Raw genomic sequence first — 22572 nt, forward strand, 5'->3', positions numbered from 1 at the left:
TCTCCTCCCAGACCTGGACTAAAACATCCGCCAACTCCTGGACATTCTGTGGTGCAACGTGGGGTTGGTGGATGGAGCGAGACATGATGTCCCAGATGAGCTCAATTGGATTCAGGTCTGGGGAACGGGCGGGCCAGTCCATAGCATCAATGCCTTCCTCTTGCAGGAACTGCTGACACACTCCAGCCACATGAGGTCTAGCATTGTCTTGCATTAGGAGGAACCCAGGGCCAACCGCACCAGCATATGGTCTCACAAGGGTCTGAGGATCTCATCTCGGTACCTAATGGCAGTCAGGGTACCTCTGGCGAGCACATGGAGGGCTGTGCGGCCCCCAAAGAAATGCCACCCCACACCATGACTGACCCACCGCCAAACCGGTCATGTTGGAGGATGTTGCAGGCAGCAGAACGTTCTCCACGGCGTCTCCAGACTCGGTCCACGTGCTCAGTGTGAACCTGCTTTCATCTGTGAAGAGCACAGGGCGCCAGTGGCGAATTTGCCAATCTTGGTGTTCTCTGGCAAATGCCAACGTCCTGCACGGTGTTGGGCTGTAAGCACAACCCCACCTGTGGACGTCGGGCCTCATACCACCCTCATGGAGTCTGTTTCTGACCATTTGAGCAGACACATGCACATTGTGGCCTGCTGGAGGTCATTTTGCAGGGCTCTGGCAGTGCTCCTCCTTGCACAAAGGCGGAGGTAGCGGTCCTGCTGCTGGTTGTTGCCCTACGGCCTCCTCCACGTCTCCTGAGTGTCTGTCTGTCTCCTGATAGCGCCTCCATGCTCTGGACACTACGTGACAGACACAGCAAACCTTCTTGCCACAGCTCGCATTGATGTGCCATCCTGGAGTGCTGCACCTACCTGAGCCACTTGTGTGGGTTGTAGACCCTCGTCTCATGCTACCACTAGAGTGAAAGCACCGCCAGCATTCAAAGTGACCAAACATCAGCCAGGAAGCATAGGAACTGAGAAGTGGTCTGTGGTCACCACCTGCAGAACCACTCCTTTATTGGGGTGTCTTGCTAATTGCTATAATTTCCACCTGTTGTCTATTCCATTTGCACAACAGCATGTGACATTTATTGTCAATCAGTGTTGCTTCCTCAGTGGACAGTTTTGTTTTCACAGAAGTGTGATTGACTTGGAGTTACATTGTGTGTTTTAAGTGTTCCCTTTATTTTTTTGAGCAGTGTATATATTTCTACCACTCAGCCTCACTCTATCTTCATTTCATATTACTTTTTACATGTTTGACTAAAATGAATAACTAAGAGAATGGAGGTCCAGTGGGATTTTTTTGGCGGAGTGAGAGGGGGGAATAAAAAAGTTTTTGGGAGGATAAAAAAAAGGGGGGGGGGGGGGGGAAAAAATTAGAAAGGTCTCCCCCTTTGTGGGCTTTGCCCCTTTGGGCAAAGGAGGTTCAGTCAGGGTTTCTGGTGAAATAATGCAGAGTTGGGTGTGCATGACTTCCATTGGGCCTAAGAGCAGCCACACCTGTCTACCACCATACCAGGGATCTTGCCGTAGATKATCATCTTCCTCTATTCAGCCAGGTGATTGAGTCCAGGTGAGTCTGATGAGGCGCTGATGCACATAACGATGGTGACAGGTGTGCGTAATAATGAGCAGCCTGATGACCTGGAGCGTCGGAGAGGGAGTATACGTGACAGTACCCCCTCCCTGACGCATGGCTCCAGCTGCAGGACGCCGACCAGAGAGATGATCCCGGGGACCAGGAGCGGACCTGGCGAGGCCGGCTGAGGCGCGGGGACCTGGTGAGGAGCGGGAACCTGGCGAACCAACCGAGTCTTTGGAAGCCGGTCACGCCAGCCAAGGCATGGGAGCCTGACCAGCTAGCTGAGGCGTCCTCAGTAAACACGGCAACAGACGCTTGACAGGGCAACCGAGTCTTGTAAATCTGATGAACCAGCTGAGGCATGGAAGCATGACGAGCCAGCTGAGGCATCCCCGGTTGCGGCATCCGGACCCGACGTCACCTACAGTCACAGAAAACAAAACAAAAAAACTCCGATGCTCCCCTTTGGTGAGGCGTTATTCTGTAATGTGTACGCTGGGAGCCAGGAAGCAGGTTCAGGGAGTGACTTTAATAATAAATAACACAAGGAACAAAACAAGAAACACGAGTAGCGTACAGACATGAAACAGAACAGAAACAATAACGCCTAGGGAAAGAACCAAAGGGAGTGACATATATAAGGAAGGTAATCAGGCAGGTGATTGAGTCCAGGTGAGTCTGATGAGGCGCTGATGCGCATAACGATGGTGACTTGTGTGCGTAATAATGAGCAGCCTGATGACCTCGAGAGTTGGAGAGGGAGTATACGTGACAAGCATGTTTATTTTACAAAATCCTCATCTCTCCACACAGAAAACCCAGCTGGACTTGAGCACAGTTTTTTGTGACGCTTTCAACAGAAGAAATAAACTGAGAGGCCAGAAGGGTCAACCCACGTCAGCTTAGGGCTTTCTTTGGGGGGCAAAGGATCGGGGGGGTTAACCTTGTTCTTAGATTTGTGTTTTGTTTTATTTTTGTACACGGGCCTCTGTATCTCTGATCTTTTCTTTCTTCTCCTGAAGGAAAACAGAGCTTGCTGCTGTGCAAGGATTCATTGGCCGAGAGGCCAGAGTCAACCCCTGGGCCGTGCTGTGAAGAACTGACCCAAATGAAATGACCAGTGAGATACCATTTCATAATGCTTAATGAGGCCAATCATGTGGCCTATATAGTGCTGTCATACACATAACACTTCATATGCATTCATGACAGTGTTACGTTCCACAGCAAGGTGGAACTGAAAGTTGACTAGCAACAACAACTGGGATCTGAGACACCCACCATGAGTGTCTTTCAGAAACCTTTCTAAAACCCCACCTATTTCATTTTGGTTGTTGTCAGTGACTCTTTGTTAGTTCCCCCTTTGCCMWAGAAGATGCAAACTAAATAAAACCCACACCAAACTTAAAGACAGGAAGCAAACCAAAAGGTGGAGCAAAACAAGACAGGGAAGATCAGATAAAGGATTATTTATCTAGAAATCAACTAGGGAGAGTCAACTAAAAGCGTTAATCCTCCGCATCTCTCAAGCCAACTGGAGCCCTGGGCCAGCCACTCTTAAATATCACCTGGGACAGCACAGGTGAAACAGCTTCCGAATAACAAGGTGATACCAAAYGGTGCGCCCCACTTGCTAATGTCCAACCTCGAAATATAAATGAAAAAACAAAACCCTGTTATATTTTTTGTTGGACAATTAAATACAAGACAAAACAGCCACTTATTTTATATAAACATTTTATTTTTACAATCTTACTGCCTAAAACTCTAAAGTTGAGAAACATAGGTAAAATCACATACGTTTCTATAATTCTCATCCCCTTGGAGCAAGCCCAACCAAAACAAAATTAATCTCCAAAATGGCAAAGCGTGCAGTCAAAATAAATTGTGAGCCAGGGCTACACACTGGCTGAACACAAAACGTAATGACTGCCCACCCTCGAAAGACAATCAGCAATGAAGTTGTCCTTACCACAGACATGTCTGATTTCAAGGGGAAACTCCTGCAATATCCATAGTAACTTTCCCCTCGTGATTTTCCTCAGTGGATTGGCCTCAGGAAAACGATTGGCAGCACACATGATGGTTAAGAGAAACTGGTTACCACTCTTGGCTTTGGGCAAAGGACCAACACAGACCACCAGAAACCTGCGGAAATGTTTGTCAAAAGCAGGAATTGGCTGTAAAGGTGCAACCAGTGCAGTTTGGTTCAGTTTACACATCCGCTGGTAAACSTGACAGGATTTACAGTAAGACACATCATGTTTTAGACCAGGCCAGAAGAAGTTACGCAAGATAYGGTCATACGTCTTTTTGACCCCAAGATGACCTGCCATACTACCATTGTGAGCCAACCTCAGTATCTCTTGTTGAAGCGTAACTGGAACGACAATTTGAGATACACTGGGCCAATCGTTTTGCCCAGAAGTGGTGCGAGAACACCATTTCCTCATTAGAACACCATCTCTGTCAAAGTAACCCCCACAAACTTAATCAAACTCCTCCTCTGGATGTATCTCAGCAAAAAGAGAGGAGAGGGAAACTGCGTTTCTCTGTTCAGCAATCAGCTGCTTCCTAGACATAAGTGTCAACTGTAGGGACCCTCTTCCTTCAGCAGTCCTACAAACTCACTCACCTTTGGGGTTTTCAAAGGAGAGGTCAACTCAGGAGTTTTACCGAAATCAGGATCAACCATAAACGTCTCAGAGAGATCAACCATGGTGGGATCGTTGACAACCTCCTCAACACTAAACTTGCTCCCAGCAACTTTCTTAGACATAACGCGTGTAACGGCACACGCTGGGAACATGCTAGGGTACTTTTCTGATAACCCATTAGGTTCCTCTACTCTGTGTTCCTTACAAACGACAGGTTTTGGCACGACCTTCCCTCCAGCCAAATTATTTCTCAAAATGAATGAGACCCCTTCACCGGTAGGCTAGACCTCACTCCAACGGAACCAGAAATAAGATCAGACTTGAGTTCCACATTATACAAAGGAACTTCCATGCAACCAATCTCCACGCCCTGTCCTAACACACTCTAACCAGTTGCTGAAGTATCAGACAAAGGCAAAACACCCTCCAAAATGGACTGGGCTGTCACAGTATCTTCACTGGCTGCTTAACAGCATTGCCACTCTACAGAGACAAGAACACATCTGAAACAAAGGGTTTCACATCTGATCCAAAATCTTGTTAAGGAGATACACCAGTCCCAACCAGAGACTTAATGGGCTGGAGTGGGGCAGCCCTTCATTTTGGAGGGTGTTTTGTCTTTGTCTGATACTTCAGCAAGTCACCGGGGTCTGACAACTTGGATGGAAAATTACTGAGGATAATAGCGGACGATATTGCAACTCCTACTTGCCATATCTTCAATTTAAGCCTACTAGAAAGTGTGTGCCCTCTGGCCTGGAAGGAAGCAAAAGTAAAACTGCTATCTAAGAATAGTAAAGCCTCTTGGCAGCAGCTAATGGAGATCCATAATAAATACAAAACATTTATTTTTCCTCACTCATTTAGGACAATGTGTCCTTTCTCACGGAAATAATGACAAACTGGCGGGTACGACAAAACCAGTTTTCTGCCGATCATTGTGCACTGTAAAAAAGGATTGAAACCTCGTGGTAGGAAGTGACTTCTCTGGTTTTGCGTAGGTATAACTACTGGATGCTTTGTTTATCAAGGTAGTTTTATGTGTCAACACAACTCATCTGCAAGGACTGCAGCTTTCTCAAGAGCGAGATCCTTGTGCTCAAATGTAGGTAGCAACCCTTTCGTGAAGGCAATTCTTGAACTGCTTGAGAAGTATGAGTGTCTTTAAATCATCAAGGTTTTAAGTGTCAAAATCTGAACTCTGGTCAAGAGAAAGTGGCGTACACTTTCTTTTCCCACAAGAACACTTTGGAGGAGCAGTGACTAAATGTCTCGCGGACATTTTAGGGATGTGGCAATCCGCTCAAACAGAGTAAAATATACGTCCACCTCCTTTTCATAATCGCCCACCATCAGTGCCCGACCTCACTAATGTGGTACAAGTCGGCTGTTCCGACCAAGATCAAACTCTGAGGGTGCAGGATGGCCTGCCTGGATTCAAAATGCTTCCAATGCTTCCAGATCCAATCTCTTCACAGTTGCTTTCATTTTCAAGCTCTCAAGCTCCCATTTTGCTTTTAGTTTTACCTCTCGCAGGTGCACATCTATGGGGTGTACTCTACCATCTTTAGGACATATTTCATCATCCCCCTCTCTCCGGACATATTTCATCATCCCCCCTCTCCGGACAGATTTCCTCCTCCACCAAAGCTGATTACTGCTGTCGAATCAGCATGTGCAACTTTTATGTCATGCTTTGCAATGACGAGCTGATTTGCCTTCATACATTTATAAGGCATCTCCCATGTAGAGTTTTCCACAAACACTTCCAACTTAAAGTCCATGGCTCTTTTTTTATTATCTTGTGTGTTTATGCAACTTTCAAAATTATTCCACCAATCTTAACCCTTCAGGGTTACCCCTCAGTAACACTTAAATATCTGGACACAGCAGAGCTTCAGAGTAGGTGATTAGAGCGACTAGCATACTCATGGGAAACAATATCCTGGACGAGCCCCCATTTTGTTACGTTCCCCAGTAAGGAAATCAAAAATTGTCACTCAAACTGAAAGGGGAGCTAACACAGATTCATTAACAACCAAAACAAAACAGGTAGGTTTCAGGAGGGGTTCAGAAAGACACTCAAGGGGGTGTCCACTGAAGTTGACTAGCAACAACAACTGGGATCTAAGACACGCACCATGAGCGCCCACAAAGAGGCAAACAAAATAAAAACCCACACCAAACTTAGTCAGGAAGCAAAACAAACACAGGGAAGATCAGATAAAGGATTGTTTTTCTAGAAATCAAATAGGGAGCTCCAACTAATGGTATTATTAACTCTCCACACCTCTCAAGCCAACTGGAGCACTGGGCCAGCCACTCTTAAATATCACCTGGGACAGCACAAGTGAAACAGCTTCCGACTAACGATATGGACAATTCAGCACAGATGTAACKCATACTGACTAACGAGGTGACACCAATCTGTGCGCCTCACGTCCTAACGTGCTAATGTCCAACCTCTAAAAAATAAATGGAAAAACAAAAGCCTGTAACAGACAGTTCATGTGTTTGTATTACTAGCATAAACTTGACATACTGTATGTAGTAATTTGGGTTTGAGATTGGCTAGCTCATATCAAATAGAATTGTATTGGTCGTGTAAGCATATTTGTAAGATGGAATCACAGGTGCAGCAAAATTAAAGAATGAGCAATGTCAGAGTCCAGAATATATACATTGAACAAAAATATAAACACAACATGTAAAGTGTTGGTTCCATGTTTCATGAGCTGAAATAAAAGTGTATTTCTCAATTTTTGTGCACAAATTTGTTTACATCCCTGTTAGTGAACAGTTCTCCTTTGCCAAGATAATCCATCCACTTGACAGGTGTGGCATATCAAGAAGAGAACTAAACAGCATGATCATTACACAGGTGCACCTTGTGCTGGGGACAATAAAAGGCCACTCTAAAATGTGCAGTTGTGTCACACAACACAATGCCACAGATGTTTCAAGTTTTGAAGGAACATGCAATTGACATGCTGACTGCAGGAATGTCCACCAGCGCTGTTGCCAGAGAATTTAATGTTAATTTCTCTACCATAAGCCGCCTCCAATGTCGTTTTAGAGAATTTGGCAGTACGTCCAACCGGCGTCACAACTGCAGACCACGTGTATGGCGTCATGTGGGTGAGTGGTTTGCTGATGTCAACGTTGTGAACAGAGTGACCCATGGTGGGGTTATGGTATGGGCAGGCATAAGCTATAGACAACGAACTCAATTGCATTTTGTCGATGGCAATTTGAACACACAAAAGTACCGTGATGAGATCCTGAGGCCCATTGTGAGCCCCATTTCAAGGTTTCTGTGACCAACAGATGCGTATCTGTATTCCCAGTCATGTGAAATCCATAGATTAGCGGCTAATGAATTTATTTCAATTGACTGATTTCCTCATATGAACTGTAACTCAGTAAAATCAATGAAATTGTCGCGTTTATATTTTTGTTCTGTGCATTCGGAAAGTATTCAGACCCCTTGACTTTTTCCACATTTTGTTTACGTTACAGCCTTATTCTAAAATAGATTCAATAAATAAAAATCCTGAGCAACCTACACACAATACCCCATAATGACAAAGTGAAAACAGGTTTAGAAATGTTTGCTAATTTATTACAAATAGTCCAATTAAATACCTTATTTACATAAGTATTTGCTGTAAGACTCAAAATTTATCTCAGGTGCATCCTGTTTCCATTGATTATCCTTGAGATTTTTATACAACTTGGAGTCCACCTGTGGTAAATTCAATTGATTGGACATGATTTGGAAAGGCACCATTTCTAAACTCAGCAAAAAAGAAACATCCTCTCACTGTCAACTGCGTTTATTTTCAGCAAACTTAACATGTGTAAATATTTGTATGAACATAAGATTCAACAACTGAGACAAACTGAACAAGTTCCACAGACATGTGGCTAACAGAAATGGAATAATGTGTCCCTGAACAAAGGGGGGGGGGGGTCAAAACTAACAGTCAGTATCTGGTGTGGCCACCAGCTACATTAACTACTGCAGTGCATCTCCTCCTCATGGACTGCACCAGATTTGCCAGTTCTTGCTGTGAGATGTTACCCCACTCTTCCACCATGGCATCTGCAAGTTCCCGGCCATTTCTGGGAGGGAATGGCCCTAGCCCTCACGCTTCGATCCAACAGGTCCCAGACGTGCTCAATTGGATTGAGATCTGGGCTCTTCGCTGGCCGTGGCAGAGCACTGACATTCCTGTCCTGCAGGAAATCACGCAGAGAACGAGCAGTATGGCTGGTGGCATTGTCATGCTGGAGGGTCATGTCAGGGTGAGCCTGCAGGAAGGGTACCACATGAGGGAGGGAGGATGTCTTCCCTGTAATGCACAGCGTTGAGATTGCCTGCAATGACATCAAGCTCAGTCCGATGATGCTGTGACACACCGCCCCAGACCATGACGGATCCTCAACCTCCAAATCGATCCTTCTCCAGAGTACAGGCCTCGGTGTAACGAGCAGTCCTTCGACAATAAATGCGAATCCAACCATCACCCCTGGTGAGAGAAAACCACGACTTGTCAGTGAAGAGCACTTTTTGCCAGACCTGTCTGGTCCAGCAACGGTGGGTTTGTGCCCATAGGCGACATTGTTGCCGGTGATGTCTGGTGAGGACCTGCCTTACAACAGGCCTACAAGCCCTCAGTCCAGCCTCTCTCAGCCTATAGCGGACAGTCTGAGCACTGATGGAGGGATTGTGCGTTGCTGGTGTAACTCGGGCAGTTGTTGTTGCCATCCTGTACCTGTCCCGCAGGTGTGATGTTTGGATGTACCAATCCTGTGCAAGTGTTGTTACACGTGGTCTGCCACTGCGAGGACGATCAGCATCCGTCCTGTGCTCCCTGTAGCGCTGTCTTAGGCATCTCACAGTACGGACATTGCAATTTATTGCCCTGGCCACATCTGCAGTCCTCATGTCTCCTTGCAGCATGCCTAAGGCACATTCATGCAGATGAGCAGGAACCCTGGGCATCTTTCTTTTGGTGTTTTTCAGAGTCAGTAAAAAGGCCTCTTTTAGTGTCCTAATTTTCATAACTGTGACCTAATTGTTATTGTCTTAACGACCGTTCCACAGGTGCATGTTCATTAATTGTTAATGGTTCATTGAACAAGCATGGAAACACTCTGAATATCCTTGAGTGGCCCAGTCAGAGCCTGGACTTGAACCTGATCGAACATCTCTGGAGAGACCTGAAAATACCTGACAGCGCTTGAGAGGATCTGCAGAGAGGAATGGGAGAAACTCCTCACATACAGGTGTGCCAAGATTGTAGTGTCGTACCCAAGAAGACTATTTGTATTTGCTGCCAAAGGTGCTTCAAAAAAGTACTGAGTAAAGGGTCTGAATACCTATGTAAATGTATTTTTTTTTTTTTTTTTTTAATAAATTAGTATATTAGTAATAAATTAATAAACAAACCTGTTTTCGCTTTGTCATTATGGGGTATAATTTAATACATTTTAGAATAAGGCTGTAACGTAACAAAATGTGGAAAATGTCATGGGGTCTAAATACTTCCCGAAGGCAATATATACGTGTGTGTATATACAAAAGTATGTGGAAACCCCTTCAAATTAGTGGATTCGGCTATTTCAGCCACACCCGTTGCTGACAGGTGTATAAAATCGTGCACACAGCCATTCAATCTCCATAGACTGAAGAGCTCAGTGACTTTCAACATGGCACCGTCATACTACTTTCCAACAAGTCAGTTCGTCAAATTTCTGCCCTGCTAGAGCTGCCCCAGTCAACTGTAAGTGCTGTTATTGGGAAGTGAAACGTCTTGGAGCAACAACGTCTTATTCGCGAAGTGGTAAGCCACACAAGCTCACAGAACGGGATCGCCGATTACTGAAGCGTGTAGCATGTAAAAATTGTCTGTCCTCGGGTGTAACACTCACTATCGAGTTCCAAACTGCCTCTGGAAGCAATGTCAGCACAAAGAAACTGTTCATCAGGAGCTTCATGAAATGGGTTTCCATTGCGGAGCAGTCACACACAGCCTAAGATCACCATGCGCAACGCCAAGCGTTGGCTGGAGTGGTGTAAAGCTTGCGTCCGATGGAGCAGTGGAAACGTGTTCTCTGGATGATAAATCACACTTCACCATCTGGCAGTCCAATGGAAGAATCTGAGAATGCTACCTGCCCCAATGCATAGTGCCAACTGTAAAGTTTGGTGGAGGAGGAATAATGGTCTGGGGCTGTTTTTCATGGTTCGGCTAAGCCACTTAGTTCCAGTGAAGGAAATCTAACGCTACAGCATAAAATGTCATTCTAGATGATTCTGTGCTTCCAACTTTGTGGCAACAGTTTGGGGAAGACGTGTCCTGTTTCACATGACAATGCCCCTGTGCACAAACCGAGGTCCATACAGAAATGGTTTGTCGATCGGTGTGGAAGAACTTGACTGGCCTGCACAGAGCCCTGAKCTCAACTCCATCGAACACCTTTGTGATGAATTGGAACGTCGACTGCAAGCCAGGCCTAATCGCCCACCATCAGTGCCCGACCTCACTAATGCTCTTGTGGCTGAATGGAAGTAAGTCCATTCAGACATATAGACAGTACGGACAGTTTATGAATAGTAAAGCTGACTTCAGATGCATAGTGCACATCAGATAAAAAAAATATGTTTTTGCATTGATAAAAGGATTGACTATTATAGAGAGCAATCGTAATGGTGTCTTTTTGTAGGCACTAACTCTGCCATGGTTCGTTGAACAAAGCCTATGGGGAAATTCATGTAATTTTTGTAGGGTTATTTGATAAACGCCGAAAATAAGGTCCGTGGTAAACATGGGCTTTTTTATACGTTTAGTTCTATGAGATAATCTTCAACAGCTAATGTCACTTTTAGCTGTTGAAGATTATCAAGCTACAGGGGAATCCACACCTGCCTACCTTTCTTTCTTTTCCACCCCAGTAGCCAGACGCCGCTCTGGCCTGGTGGAAGTGTCGCCACCGTTGTCAGATCTCCGCAGCCGACTGGCCGGTACTCTGCAGGGATCCCTCCCCGAAGGGGTCCCCCCCTGCCCTGGAGAATGGAGCTAGTAGGATGTTCCTTGATGACTTGGTGGATGTTCCTGTTCTCGATCCTACCAATCTGCCATGGAAATATGTCACTTGCCGTGGAAGTCGAAAACAGCGTTCTCTGGCAACGGGGGCCTCCTTGGAGTTGTTAAGCTCGGACCGGACACAGATCAGAAATAGCTTCGCCGCCCTGGATCCAGAGGTTCCGGCACCTTCTTCTCTGGGGGCTTCCGATTCGAGATCGTATCCAGAGGTACCTGTGCCTTCGTCCTCTGTTCTGTTTCCCTCTCCGGTGGCTTCTACCTTGGGTTCAGATCCTCAGAGCTTTCACCCTCATCAGACCGTGAGGCTGTCCAAGACTCCGGCCAATTCATCATKCATGGTGGATACTACAGCTGGCTCGGGTCCATCTGGCCCCACCGCCCTTCGGTCCTCGAGGGGTTTTCGAAACCACTTGAGGCGAAACAACGGCTGGACCTCCTCAGCCATTGCACCAGCTGTCATCATTGGCAGTTCTATGGTAAGAAACATCATGGTTCCCGGGGCAAAAATCCTGTGCTATCCTAGAGCACGAGTACAGGATATTACAAGGCTGCTTTCGACCATTCTACGGACAGATGCGGGAGCTAATCTGTCATAGTCTATGTGGGGTCAAATTATATTAGGAGGGCTAGCTCGGAACTGCTGAAAATTGATTTAAAAGAAGTGATTCTAGCAGTGAAAGGTTTTTAAAAAGCGGCCAATTATTTCAGGTCCGGTACCATCGTTGGGCCGTGGTGTGAAATATTTACTGGCTACTGGCATTACACACATGGCTAAAAGATTACGCTAGCTCTGTTGGAATCACTTTCATAGATAACTTTGACAGTTTCTGGAAACAGAAGATGCTCTACAGGAATGACGGAGTCCATCCAAATCATCTTGGCTTCTGTCCACACATTTCAAGGCTGCGTTGAGACAAATGACCCAAGCCCAGCTCAGATGATCGCTACCATTGTGTCGCTAAGTTGTTGTAGTGCTGCTGCTAATGTACATTGTCCCAGGGGTGTTGGCAGACACAATGTAAGTAACTTAATTTATGTCCCTCTAACTGCCCTGAATGCCTCTGTTGATCCTACAGTTATTGTATGCAGTAATCATGTGCCTATAAACCAGAGTTTTACTAATACCACGGACGCGGTGTGCCCTACAAGGAAGTCCACGGTGTGCAGCTCACCCTGCACTATCAGCTCGAATATAAATAACATTGTCATGTCTACTTCTGATAAGCTTCCCAGTAAAGCAATAAAAACAAGCATCCCAGAAAAGTTATAAGAATAGCCCACATTAACAGATGTAGCCTAAGAAACAAGTTTCATGAAATCAATAACTTGCTCGTAAAAGATTACATTAATATTCTATTTCTGAAACTCACTTAGAGTCCTTCATACCTGAAAGATAGTGTATAAGAGGAAATTCAATACATTTTGTAGTGATTCCTATGTTGATGTAAAGAATATTTTCTGATCTGTGGTGTCATGAGGCACAACCAGATGCTGCACTTGACACTTATGAAATTGCTTATTCCAGTTACTAATAAGCATGCACCCATTTAAGAAAATTACTGCGAACTCTTTAATCCCCTTGGATTTATGAGGAATTGAGAAATTGTATAGTTGAAAGGGAAGAGGCAAAAGGAATGGAATAAGTCTGGCTGCACAACCGATTGGGAAAACATACTGCAAATGAGAAATCGTGTGACTACACTGAATTTAAAAAACTATACTATGAAACAAATTATAGTAAAAAGCTTTGGAGCACCTTCAACTACATTTTGGGCAAAAAGGCAAATTCAGCTGCATCATTAATTGTATTAGATGGCTCATCCATCACACAACCCACTGATATTGCCAACTACTTTAATGATTTCTTTTCATTGGCAAGATTAGCAAACTTCCACTCCTGAGTGGGGCAGCGGTCTAAGGCACTGCAGCAGTGCTGAGGTGTCACTACAGCCTCTGGTTCCAGGAGACCCATGAAGTGGTGCACAATTGGTCCAGCATCGTCCGGGTTAGGGGAGGGTTTGGCCGGCCGGGATTTCCATGTCTCATCGTACTCCAGCAACTCCTTGTGGCGGGCCAGGCACCTGCAAGCTAAACTCTGTCGTCAGTTGGATAGTGTATCCACCGACACATTGGTGCGGCTGGCTTCCGTGTCAGCTTGTGTCAAAAGTAGCGCGGCATCGCAGGGTCGTGTTTCAGAGGARGCATGGCTCTCGGCCTTCGCCTCTCCCAAGTCCGTAGGGGAGTTGAAGCGATGAGACAAGACTATCAATTGGATACCACGAAATTGAGAAAAGGGGTAAAAGTAATAAACAAATATTTGCAAACTTAGGCATGACATGCCAGCAACAAACGCACACTATACATCCAAGCATAACTGACCATATTATGAAAGGCCAGCATTGTAATTTTGAATTCTGTGTGGAAGAGGTGAAAAATTGTCTATCAACCATGACAAGCCACCAGGGTCTGACAACTTGGATGGAAAATTAATGCGGATAATAGCGGACGATATTGCAACTCATACTTGCCATATCTTCAATTTAAGCCTACTAGAAAGTGTGTGCCCTCAGGCCTGGAATGAAGCAAAAGTAATTATGCTACCTAAGAATAGTAAAGCCCCTTTACTGACTTTAAATAGCCATCCAATCAACTGGTTACCAACCCTTAGTAAACTTTTGGGAAGGACATTCAACAAGCACAGCACTTACACTGATAATTGGCTGAGAGAAATTGATGATAAAGATTGTGGGAGCTGTCTTTTTAGACTTCAGTGCGGCTTTTGACATCAGTCTGCTGATGGAAAAACGTATGTTTTGGATTTACACCCATCCACTATATTGTGGATAAAGAGTTACCTGTCTAACAGAACACAGAGGTTGTTATTTAACGGAAGCCTCACCAACATAATCCAGGTCGAAACAGGAATTCCCCAGGGCAGCTGTTTAGGCCCCTTTTTTCAATCTTTAATGACATGCCACTCGCTTTGAGGAATTTCAAAAACTAAAAGCATTGTATTTGGGACAAAATATTTCCCTAAACCTCAACTAAATCTTGTAATGAATGTGGAAATTTAGCAAGTTGAGGTGACTAAACTGCTTGGAGTAACCCTGGATTGTCATGGTCAAAACATGTTAATACAACAGTAGCTAAAATGTCTGTTCACCACAAAGAGGGATGGTGAATTGGCTTACACTTGGCACAGAATAGGGTAGCACGGCTGGCCCTTAAATGTAAACAGGGAGCTAACATTAAGACATGCATGTCAATCTCTCATGGCTCAAAGTGGAGAGATTGACTTCATCACTACTTGTTTTGTAAGAAGTGTTGACAAGCTGAATGCACTGAGCTTTCTGTTTAAACTAATAGCACACAGCTCAGACACCCATGCGTACCCCACAAGACATGCCAGACATGTCTCCTCACAATCCCCAAGTCCAGAACAGATTATGGGAGGTGCACAGTACTACATAGAGCCATGACTACATGGAACTCTATTCCACATCAGGTAAAAACAGATAAAAATGGAACAGTGGGGACTGTGAAGAGACACACACAGGTACAAACACACGCATACATAAGCTAGCACACACGTACATTGAAATATTGTATGGTGGTATTATACAKTTTATTGTAGATATGTAGTGGTGTAATAATGTTATATGATGTACTGTTATCTTTTGTTTTATGTGTGATGTAAGTGCCTTAATGTTTTTGGACCCCAGGAAGAGTAGCAGCTAATGGGGATCCCTAATAAATACAAACGTCAATAACTACAGTTGAAGTCGGAAGTTAACATACACTTAGGTTGGAGTCATTAAAACTCGTTTTTCAACCACTCCACAAATTTCTTGTTAACAAACCATAGTTTTGGCAAATCGGTTAGGACATCTACTTTGTGCATGACACAAGTAATTTTCCCAACAATTGTTTACAGGCAGATTATTTCACTGTATCACAATTCCATTGGGTCAGAAGTTTACATGCACTAAATTGACTGTGCCTTTAAACAGCTTGGAAAATTCCAGAAAATTATGTCATGGCTTTAGAAGCTTCTGATAGGCTAATTGACATTTGAGTCAATTGGAGGTGTACCTGTGGATGTATTTCAAGGCCTACCTTCAAACTCAGTGCCTCTTTGCTTGACATCATGGGAAAATCTAAAAGAATCAGCCAAGACCTCAGAAAAATAATTGTAGACCTCACAAGTCTGGTTCATCCTTGGGAGCAATTTCCAAACGCCTGAAGGTACCACGTTCATCTGTACAAACAATAGTATGCAGTATAAACACCATGGACCACGCAGGCGTCATACACTCAGGAAGGAGACGCGTCTGTCCTCCTAGAGATAAACATACTTTGGTGCGAAAAGTGCAAATCAATCAGAACAACAGCAAAAGGACTTGTGAAGATGCTGGAGGAAACAGGTACAAATGTATCTGATCCACAGTAAAACGAGTCCTATAATTGACATACGCTCAGCAGGAAGAAGCACTGCTCCAAAACCGCCATAAAAAGCCAGACTACGGTTTGCAACTGCACATGGGGACAAAGATTGTACTTTTTGGAGAAATGTCCTCTGGTCTGATGAAACACAAATAGAACTGTTTGGCCATAATGACCATCGTTATGTTTGGAGGAAAAGGGGGAGGCTTGCAAGCCGGATAAACACATCCCAACCGTGAAGCACGGGGGTGCAGCATCATGTTGTGGGGGTGCTTGTGCAGGAGGGACTGGTGCACTTCACTAAATAGATGGCATCATGAGGGAGGAAATTATGTGGATATATTGAAGCAACATTCAAGACATCAGTCAGGAAGTTAAATGGGTCTTCCAAATGGACAATAACCCAAGCATACTTACAAAGTTCTGGCAAAATGGCTTAAGGACAACAAAGTCAAAGTATTTGCGTGGCATACAAAGCCTGACTCAATCCCATAGAACATTTGTGGGCAGAACTGACAAAGCGTGGTGCGAGCAAGGAGGCCTACAAACCTGACTCAGTTACACCAGCTCTGTCAGGAGGAATGGGCCAAAATTCACCACAACTTATTGTGGGAAGCTTGTGGAAGGCTACCCGAAACATTTGCCCAAGTTAAGAAATTATAGGCAATGCTACCAAATACTAATTGAGTGTATGTAAACTTTCTGACCCACTGGGAATGTGATGACTAAATAAGATGAAATAAATAATTCTCTCTACTATTATTCTGACATTTCACATTCTTAAAATAAAGTGGTGATCCTAACTGACCTAAGACAGGGAATTTTTACTAGGATTAAATGTCAGGAATTTTGAAAAATTGAGTTTAAATGTATTTGGCTAAGGTGTATGTAAACTTCCAACTTCAACTGTATCTCAAGTGGACTTTCCTCAATTCCTTGCATCCTATCTCCCTGCATAATTCTCAACCGTATTGGAGGAGAAGGTCCAAGGTCCCTCCCTTTGGACCTACATCTCCAATGCATTTTGAATAGGAGGTGTGGAGAGAGGATGCCAGGAATCGAGGACAGATTCATTGACAAAGTGTCAGTGTGTAAGGCTGCGACAGGTCTGAGGGTCCTTACCAGCCCTTCCTCCCCTGGTCTCAGCGAGGTCACTGCCAGGTCGTTGCCGCTCTCGTCGAAGGCATTGATGTCGATTCCCCAGTTGGTGTGCGGCTGCTTGAACCAGTTCTGCAGCACGTGCTTGAAGTCGATACTTTGCCAGTGGCCCACACGTGAATTGAGCTCGATCTTCAATGAGCGGATGCGGATGTGGCGGCTGCCCTGCTCCGTGACAGGCTTCAGCCTGAGGATCTGCAGGTAGACGGTGGAAGTCTGCTGCAGTGGCCGAAGGTACACCCACAGCTGAGCCTTCAGCACCTTGGTGAACATCAGTTTGGGGCTGAACTTAAAGAAGCAGCAGCTGGGCTTGCCGTCCACCTGCACCAAGGGCTCCGCTGTGGGATAGAGAAAGACAGACAGGGTTTCTACATTAATAAAGGTTTAACCTCTACAGGATCGGTGTTCCCCCACGGGACGGTTGTGCTAACGTAGGCTAATATGATTAGCATGAGGTTGTAAGTAACAAGAACATTTCCCAGGACATAGACATATCTGATATGGACAGAAAGCTTAAATTCTTGTTAATCTAACTACAAAAAGCATTGCCCAATTTACAGTAGCTATTACAGTGAAATAATAGCATTCTATTGTTTGAGGAGAGTGCACAGTTATGAACTTGAAAATGTATCAATAAACCAATTAGGCACATTTGGGCAGACTTGTACAACATTTTAAACAGAAATGCAATGCTTCATTGGATCAGTCTAAAACTTTGCACATACACTGCTGCCATCTAGTGGCCAAAACCAAAATTGTGCCTAACCTGGAATAATACATTGACCTTTCTCTTGCATTTCTTTTCAAATTGTATCAAGAATATGCATATCCTTGCTTCAGGTCCTGAGCTACAGGCAGTTAGATTTGGATATGTAATTTTAGGTGAAAAATGAAAAAAAGGATCTGATCCTTAATATCTGTAGAAATATAGCTCTACATAAGAGATCAAACAAGGTGTCAATACAAAGGATGATCAATGGGGCAGCAGGTAGCCTAGTGGTTAGAGCATTGGACTAGTAACCGAAAGGTTGCAAGATCGAATCCCCGAGCTGACAAGGTGAAAATCTGCCCTTCTGCCCCTGAACAAGGCAGTTAACCCACTGTTTCTAGGCCGTCATTGAAAATAAGAATTTGTTCTTAACTGACTTGCCTAGTTAAATAAAGGTTAAAAAAATAAATTAAAATGACACTGGACTGGAGCATGGCTTTACAAATATCATTGCTTCAATTGTAAATTACCTCAATAAGAAACAATATTGTTGCTTTGAAGACATCATTCCCGTAATCTCCAAAATACAACAACTTTGTTTGGACGTTGTAAAGGACCATTCACCGAAACTGAAGAAATATATTGTAACTAACTAACTCCTTTCGCATGTGGAAAAAAACAGTGGACAGAGACTTGCTAGCTAGGTTAGCTAGCTAGCTGGGATTTTCTACATGGTATCTGCCTCCTGAACAAAGCTTCTCCCAAGCGGGTGTAACACCTACTCCCGTTGCCTGCTGCACTGCTGCTTGGATTCCACCTGGCGATCTGTTCACCGTCTGCCTTGGCTTGTCTGGTACAGGTACCCCCCCCCCACACTCACCCCCCCCTTTTTCCGAGCTTTCGCTTGCCTCCAGCACACACACACTTACACACACACACCGCAGACCTTGGACTGATCAGAATTTTAGGTAGGCTAATTAACTTGAAGCTTATTATGTGAGCTTACTCAGAAATGCTTGAATTAACTAGTATAGGCCTACTATTTATTTTAATCGCATACTTTTATAGCCTACTGGACTCAGAGAGCTACTCTCGCAAGTTAACTTGTTGGGGCGAGTGACTCTTTGAACTTACAATGGCTAGCCCCAAGTCGTTATATTTTTTCTTGTGTTTTATGCTATTTGCCTCCTGACTCCTGTGTGCCTTGTTGACTATGAACGTTCTTGTTTACCCAACCGTGGGACAGACGGTTTGGTCCCATCCTCGGGACTCTGACTCTATTGGTTACACGGCCTCCCATCCTATTCTAACCACCTCCTGCCGGCTTTGTATTCATGTTACCTGATGAAATTTCTGTACAATATTATCTTGTTTCCATCTGATGCACATTCAAATGTCATTAAAAAACACAGCAGTGCTCTCCTTGTCCTCTGCCGTGGCCTGATCTCATTACTGCTGATGATATCTTCAAATGTGCATATACACCCTGGCCCCAATTCTGACTTGTGCTCTGATATCTGTTTCACAGATTTCTGCTCTCGTAAAAGCCTGAGTTTTCTGCACGTTAACACTAGAAGCTTATTACCTAAAATGTATCAATTGAAAGTGTGGGTTCACAGCTCCAATCGAGATGTGTTGGTCATTACTGAGACGTGGTTAAGGAAGAGTGTTTTGAACACTGATGTTAACCTTTCTGGTTATAACCTTTTTCGGCAAGAGCAATCATCCAAAGGTGGTGGAGTGGCCATCTTTACCAAGGAACACCTTCAGTGCTCGGTTGTCTCTGCCAAGTCTGTCCCCAAACAATTTAATTTGCTGGTTTTAAGCATTAAACTTTCAAATAGCTTTTTGTTGGCTGGGTGTTATCATCCACCATCATCACTGGCCTGTACCCTAAATTCTCTCCTGGCCCCTTACACTAAGTCTGAATTTGTCCTRCTAGGTGACCTAAACTGGGACATGCTTAAACCCCCTGACCAAGTCCTAAAGCAATGGGACTCCCTAAAATTTTCTCTGATTATTACCAATCCCACAAGGTATGACTCCAAACAACCAGAAAAGGCTACTCTCCTTGACGTTATCCTCACAAATAATCCTGATAGGTATCAGTCTGGTGTTTTCTGTAATGACCTTCGTGATCACTGTTTTACAGCCTGTGTTTGTAATGGCTGCTCAGTGAAACGACCTGTCCTGATTTGTCATAGACGCTTGTTAAAAAACTTTAATGAGCAAGCCTTCCTTCATGACCTGGCCTCTGTAAGTTGGTATAGAAGCTTGATCCCCTCTGTCGAAGACGCTTGGACCTTCTTTTTTGCTATTTTCAGTGGTATTGTTAACAAACACGCCCCCATAAAGAAAATTATAATTAAAAACAGGTTCAGCCCCTGGTTCGACTGCTCGGCACACGCATACTCAGGCTGACTGGCTATCGTTCAGGCAAATGTGAAATAAGTGCACTCAGGCTACCCGGAAGGCCAAAGTTAGTTACTTTAAGGAGCAGTTCTCTCTCTCTGTGGGTCTAACCCCAAGAAGTTCTGGAAAACGATTAAAGACCTGGAGAATAAACCCTCTTCCTCACAGCTGCCCATGTCCCTTAATGTTGATGATGTGGTTGTTACTGACAAGGAGCACATGGCTGAGCTCTTTAAATCACCACGTCATTAAGTCAGGATTCCTATTTGACTCAGCCATGCCTCATTGCCGTCCAACATTTCCTCATCTCCCACCCCTTCTAATGCGACTACCTCTTTTTCCCCTGCCCCGCTACAAAGCTTCTCTCTGCAGGAATTCACTTAGTCTGAGGTGCTAAAGGAGCTCCTTAAACYTAACCCCCAAAAAACATCTGGGTCAGATGGTTTAGATCCTTTCTTCTTTAAGTTTGCTGCCCCTATCATCGCCAAGCCTATCTCTGACCTTTTTAACCTGTCTTTCCTCTCTGGGGAGGTTCCCATTGYTTGGAAGGCAGCCTCAGTGCGTCCTTTGTCAATAATCAACTGACTGGCTTTCTTGATGTCTATAGTATTCTCTCTGGTATGCAATCTGGTTTCCGCTCAGGTTATGGATGTGTCACTGAAACCTTATAGCTCCTAAATTATGTCAACATTGCTTTTGATTCTAAGCAGTGTTGTGCTCTATTTTTATTGATTTGGCCAAAGCTTTTTATATGGAAGACCATTCCATTCTTGTGGGCTGGCTAAGGAGTATTGATGTCTYTGAGGGGTCTTTGGCCTGGTTTGCTAATTACCTCTCTCAAAGAGTGCAATGTATAAAGTCAGAACATGTGCTGTCTCAGCCACTGCCTGTCACCAAGGGAGTACCCCAAGGCTCGATCCTAGGCCCCACACTCTTCACAATTTACATCAACAACATAGCTCAGGCAGTAGGAAGCTTTCTCATCCATTTATATGCAGATGATACAGTCTTATACTCACCTGGCCCCTCCCTGCATTTTGTGTTAAACGCTCTACAACAAAGCTTTCTTTGTGTCCAACAAGCTCTCTGCCCTTAACCTTGTCCTGAACACCTCCAAAACAAAGGTCATGTGGATTGATAAGAAGAATGCCCCTCTCCCCACCGGTGTGGTTACTACCTCTGCGGGTTTAGAGCTTGAGGTAGTGACCTCATACAAGTACTTGGGAGTATGACTAGATGGTACACTGTCCTTCTCTCAGCACATATCAAAGCTGCAGGCTAAGGTTAAATCTAGACCTAGTTTCCTCTATTGTAATCGCTTCTCTTTAACCCCAGCTGCCACACTAACCCTGATTCAGATGACTATCCTACCCATGCTTGATTACGTATACGTACGTAATTTATAGGTCTGCAGGTATGAGTTCTCTCGAGCGGCTAGATGCTCTTTACCATTTGGACATTCGATTTACCACCAATGCTCCTTATAGGACACATCACTGCACTCTATACTCTATACCGTCGCAAGACCCACTGGTTGATCCTCACTCCCCCCTATCTGAGGTAYCTACTGCAGCCCTCATCCTCCACTGCAGCCCYCATCCTCCACATACAACACTCACATTCTGTTAAAGGTCCCCAAAGTACACACATCCCTGGGTCACTCCTCTTTTCAGTTTGCTGCAGCTAGCGACTGGAACTAGCTGCAAAAAAACACTTTAAATGTTTTGTGCTGCTACCATGTTGTGCTGCTGCTATGTTGTCATGTGTTGCTGCCATGCTATGTTGTTGTCTTAGGTCTCTCTTTATGTAGTGTTGTGGTGTCTCTCTTGTCGTGATGTGTGTTATGTCCTATATTCATTTTTAATCCCAGGCCCAGTCCCCGCAGGAGGCCTTTTACCTTTTGGTAGGCCGTCATTGTCAATAAGAATTTGTTCTTAACTGACTTGCCTAGTTAAATAAAAGGTTCATCCTTTTTTTGTCTATGTTGTCAATATCTTTCATACTTTAAGATGAAAAAAAAAGTATTGCCTTTGAAATAACTGCTTAAAAAAAACATTTTTGAGAGACTACAAAATATAGTAAATGTTACAGCTAACTAAGAGGACTGGTCAAACGAAGCCTCTAAATCCAATGAGTGGATTTGCCAGACGTCATAATGAAGATATCAGATATCATGGTGGAGCACGGGAGATATTATCGCATTGCTTTATACCTATCCAATTCTTTCAGTTCTACACGGTGCCTAGGGGGAAGTGGCTAGGGCCGTTTTTAACATTTTGCAACTGACTTATATCACTGAATCCACTCTCCAAATCCAAGAGCTGCCATTGGTTTACATCAGTAAATGTCTGATGCAGCATGGAGATCTTGCCTAATGTGGGGTTCACAGGTCAAAACCGATCTCTGCACAGCTGCCACCAAAATCACAGGCAGGAGGAGTGAGGGGGAGGCAGAAGAGGCAGGAAAACAGCTAAGCAGCACTAACCATAAAATGGTTAC

The 22572-nt window shown here is 44.4% G+C and overlaps 1 protein-coding gene across 2 annotated transcripts in view; it reads right to left on the bottom strand.

The window, feature by feature from the left end:
* Nucleotides 1-22572, bottom strand: part of LOC111970209 (growth/differentiation factor 11-like) — a 40588-nt gene that overhangs the window by 3883 nt on the left and 14133 nt on the right. For both annotated transcript variants that reach the window (XM_023996797.2, XM_023996796.2), the window contains exon 2: nt 16917-17290. In XM_023996797.2, coding sequence (XP_023852565.1) covers nt 16917-17290 — 374 coding nt within the window. The remainder of the gene's footprint in view (nt 1-16916; nt 17291-22572) is intronic.

This window comes from Salvelinus sp. IW2-2015, linkage group LG11 (genome assembly GCF_002910315.2).
Source record: "Salvelinus sp. IW2-2015 linkage group LG11, ASM291031v2, whole genome shotgun sequence".
NCBI classification, from domain to species: Eukaryota; Metazoa; Chordata; class Actinopteri; order Salmoniformes; family Salmonidae; genus Salvelinus; species Salvelinus sp. IW2-2015.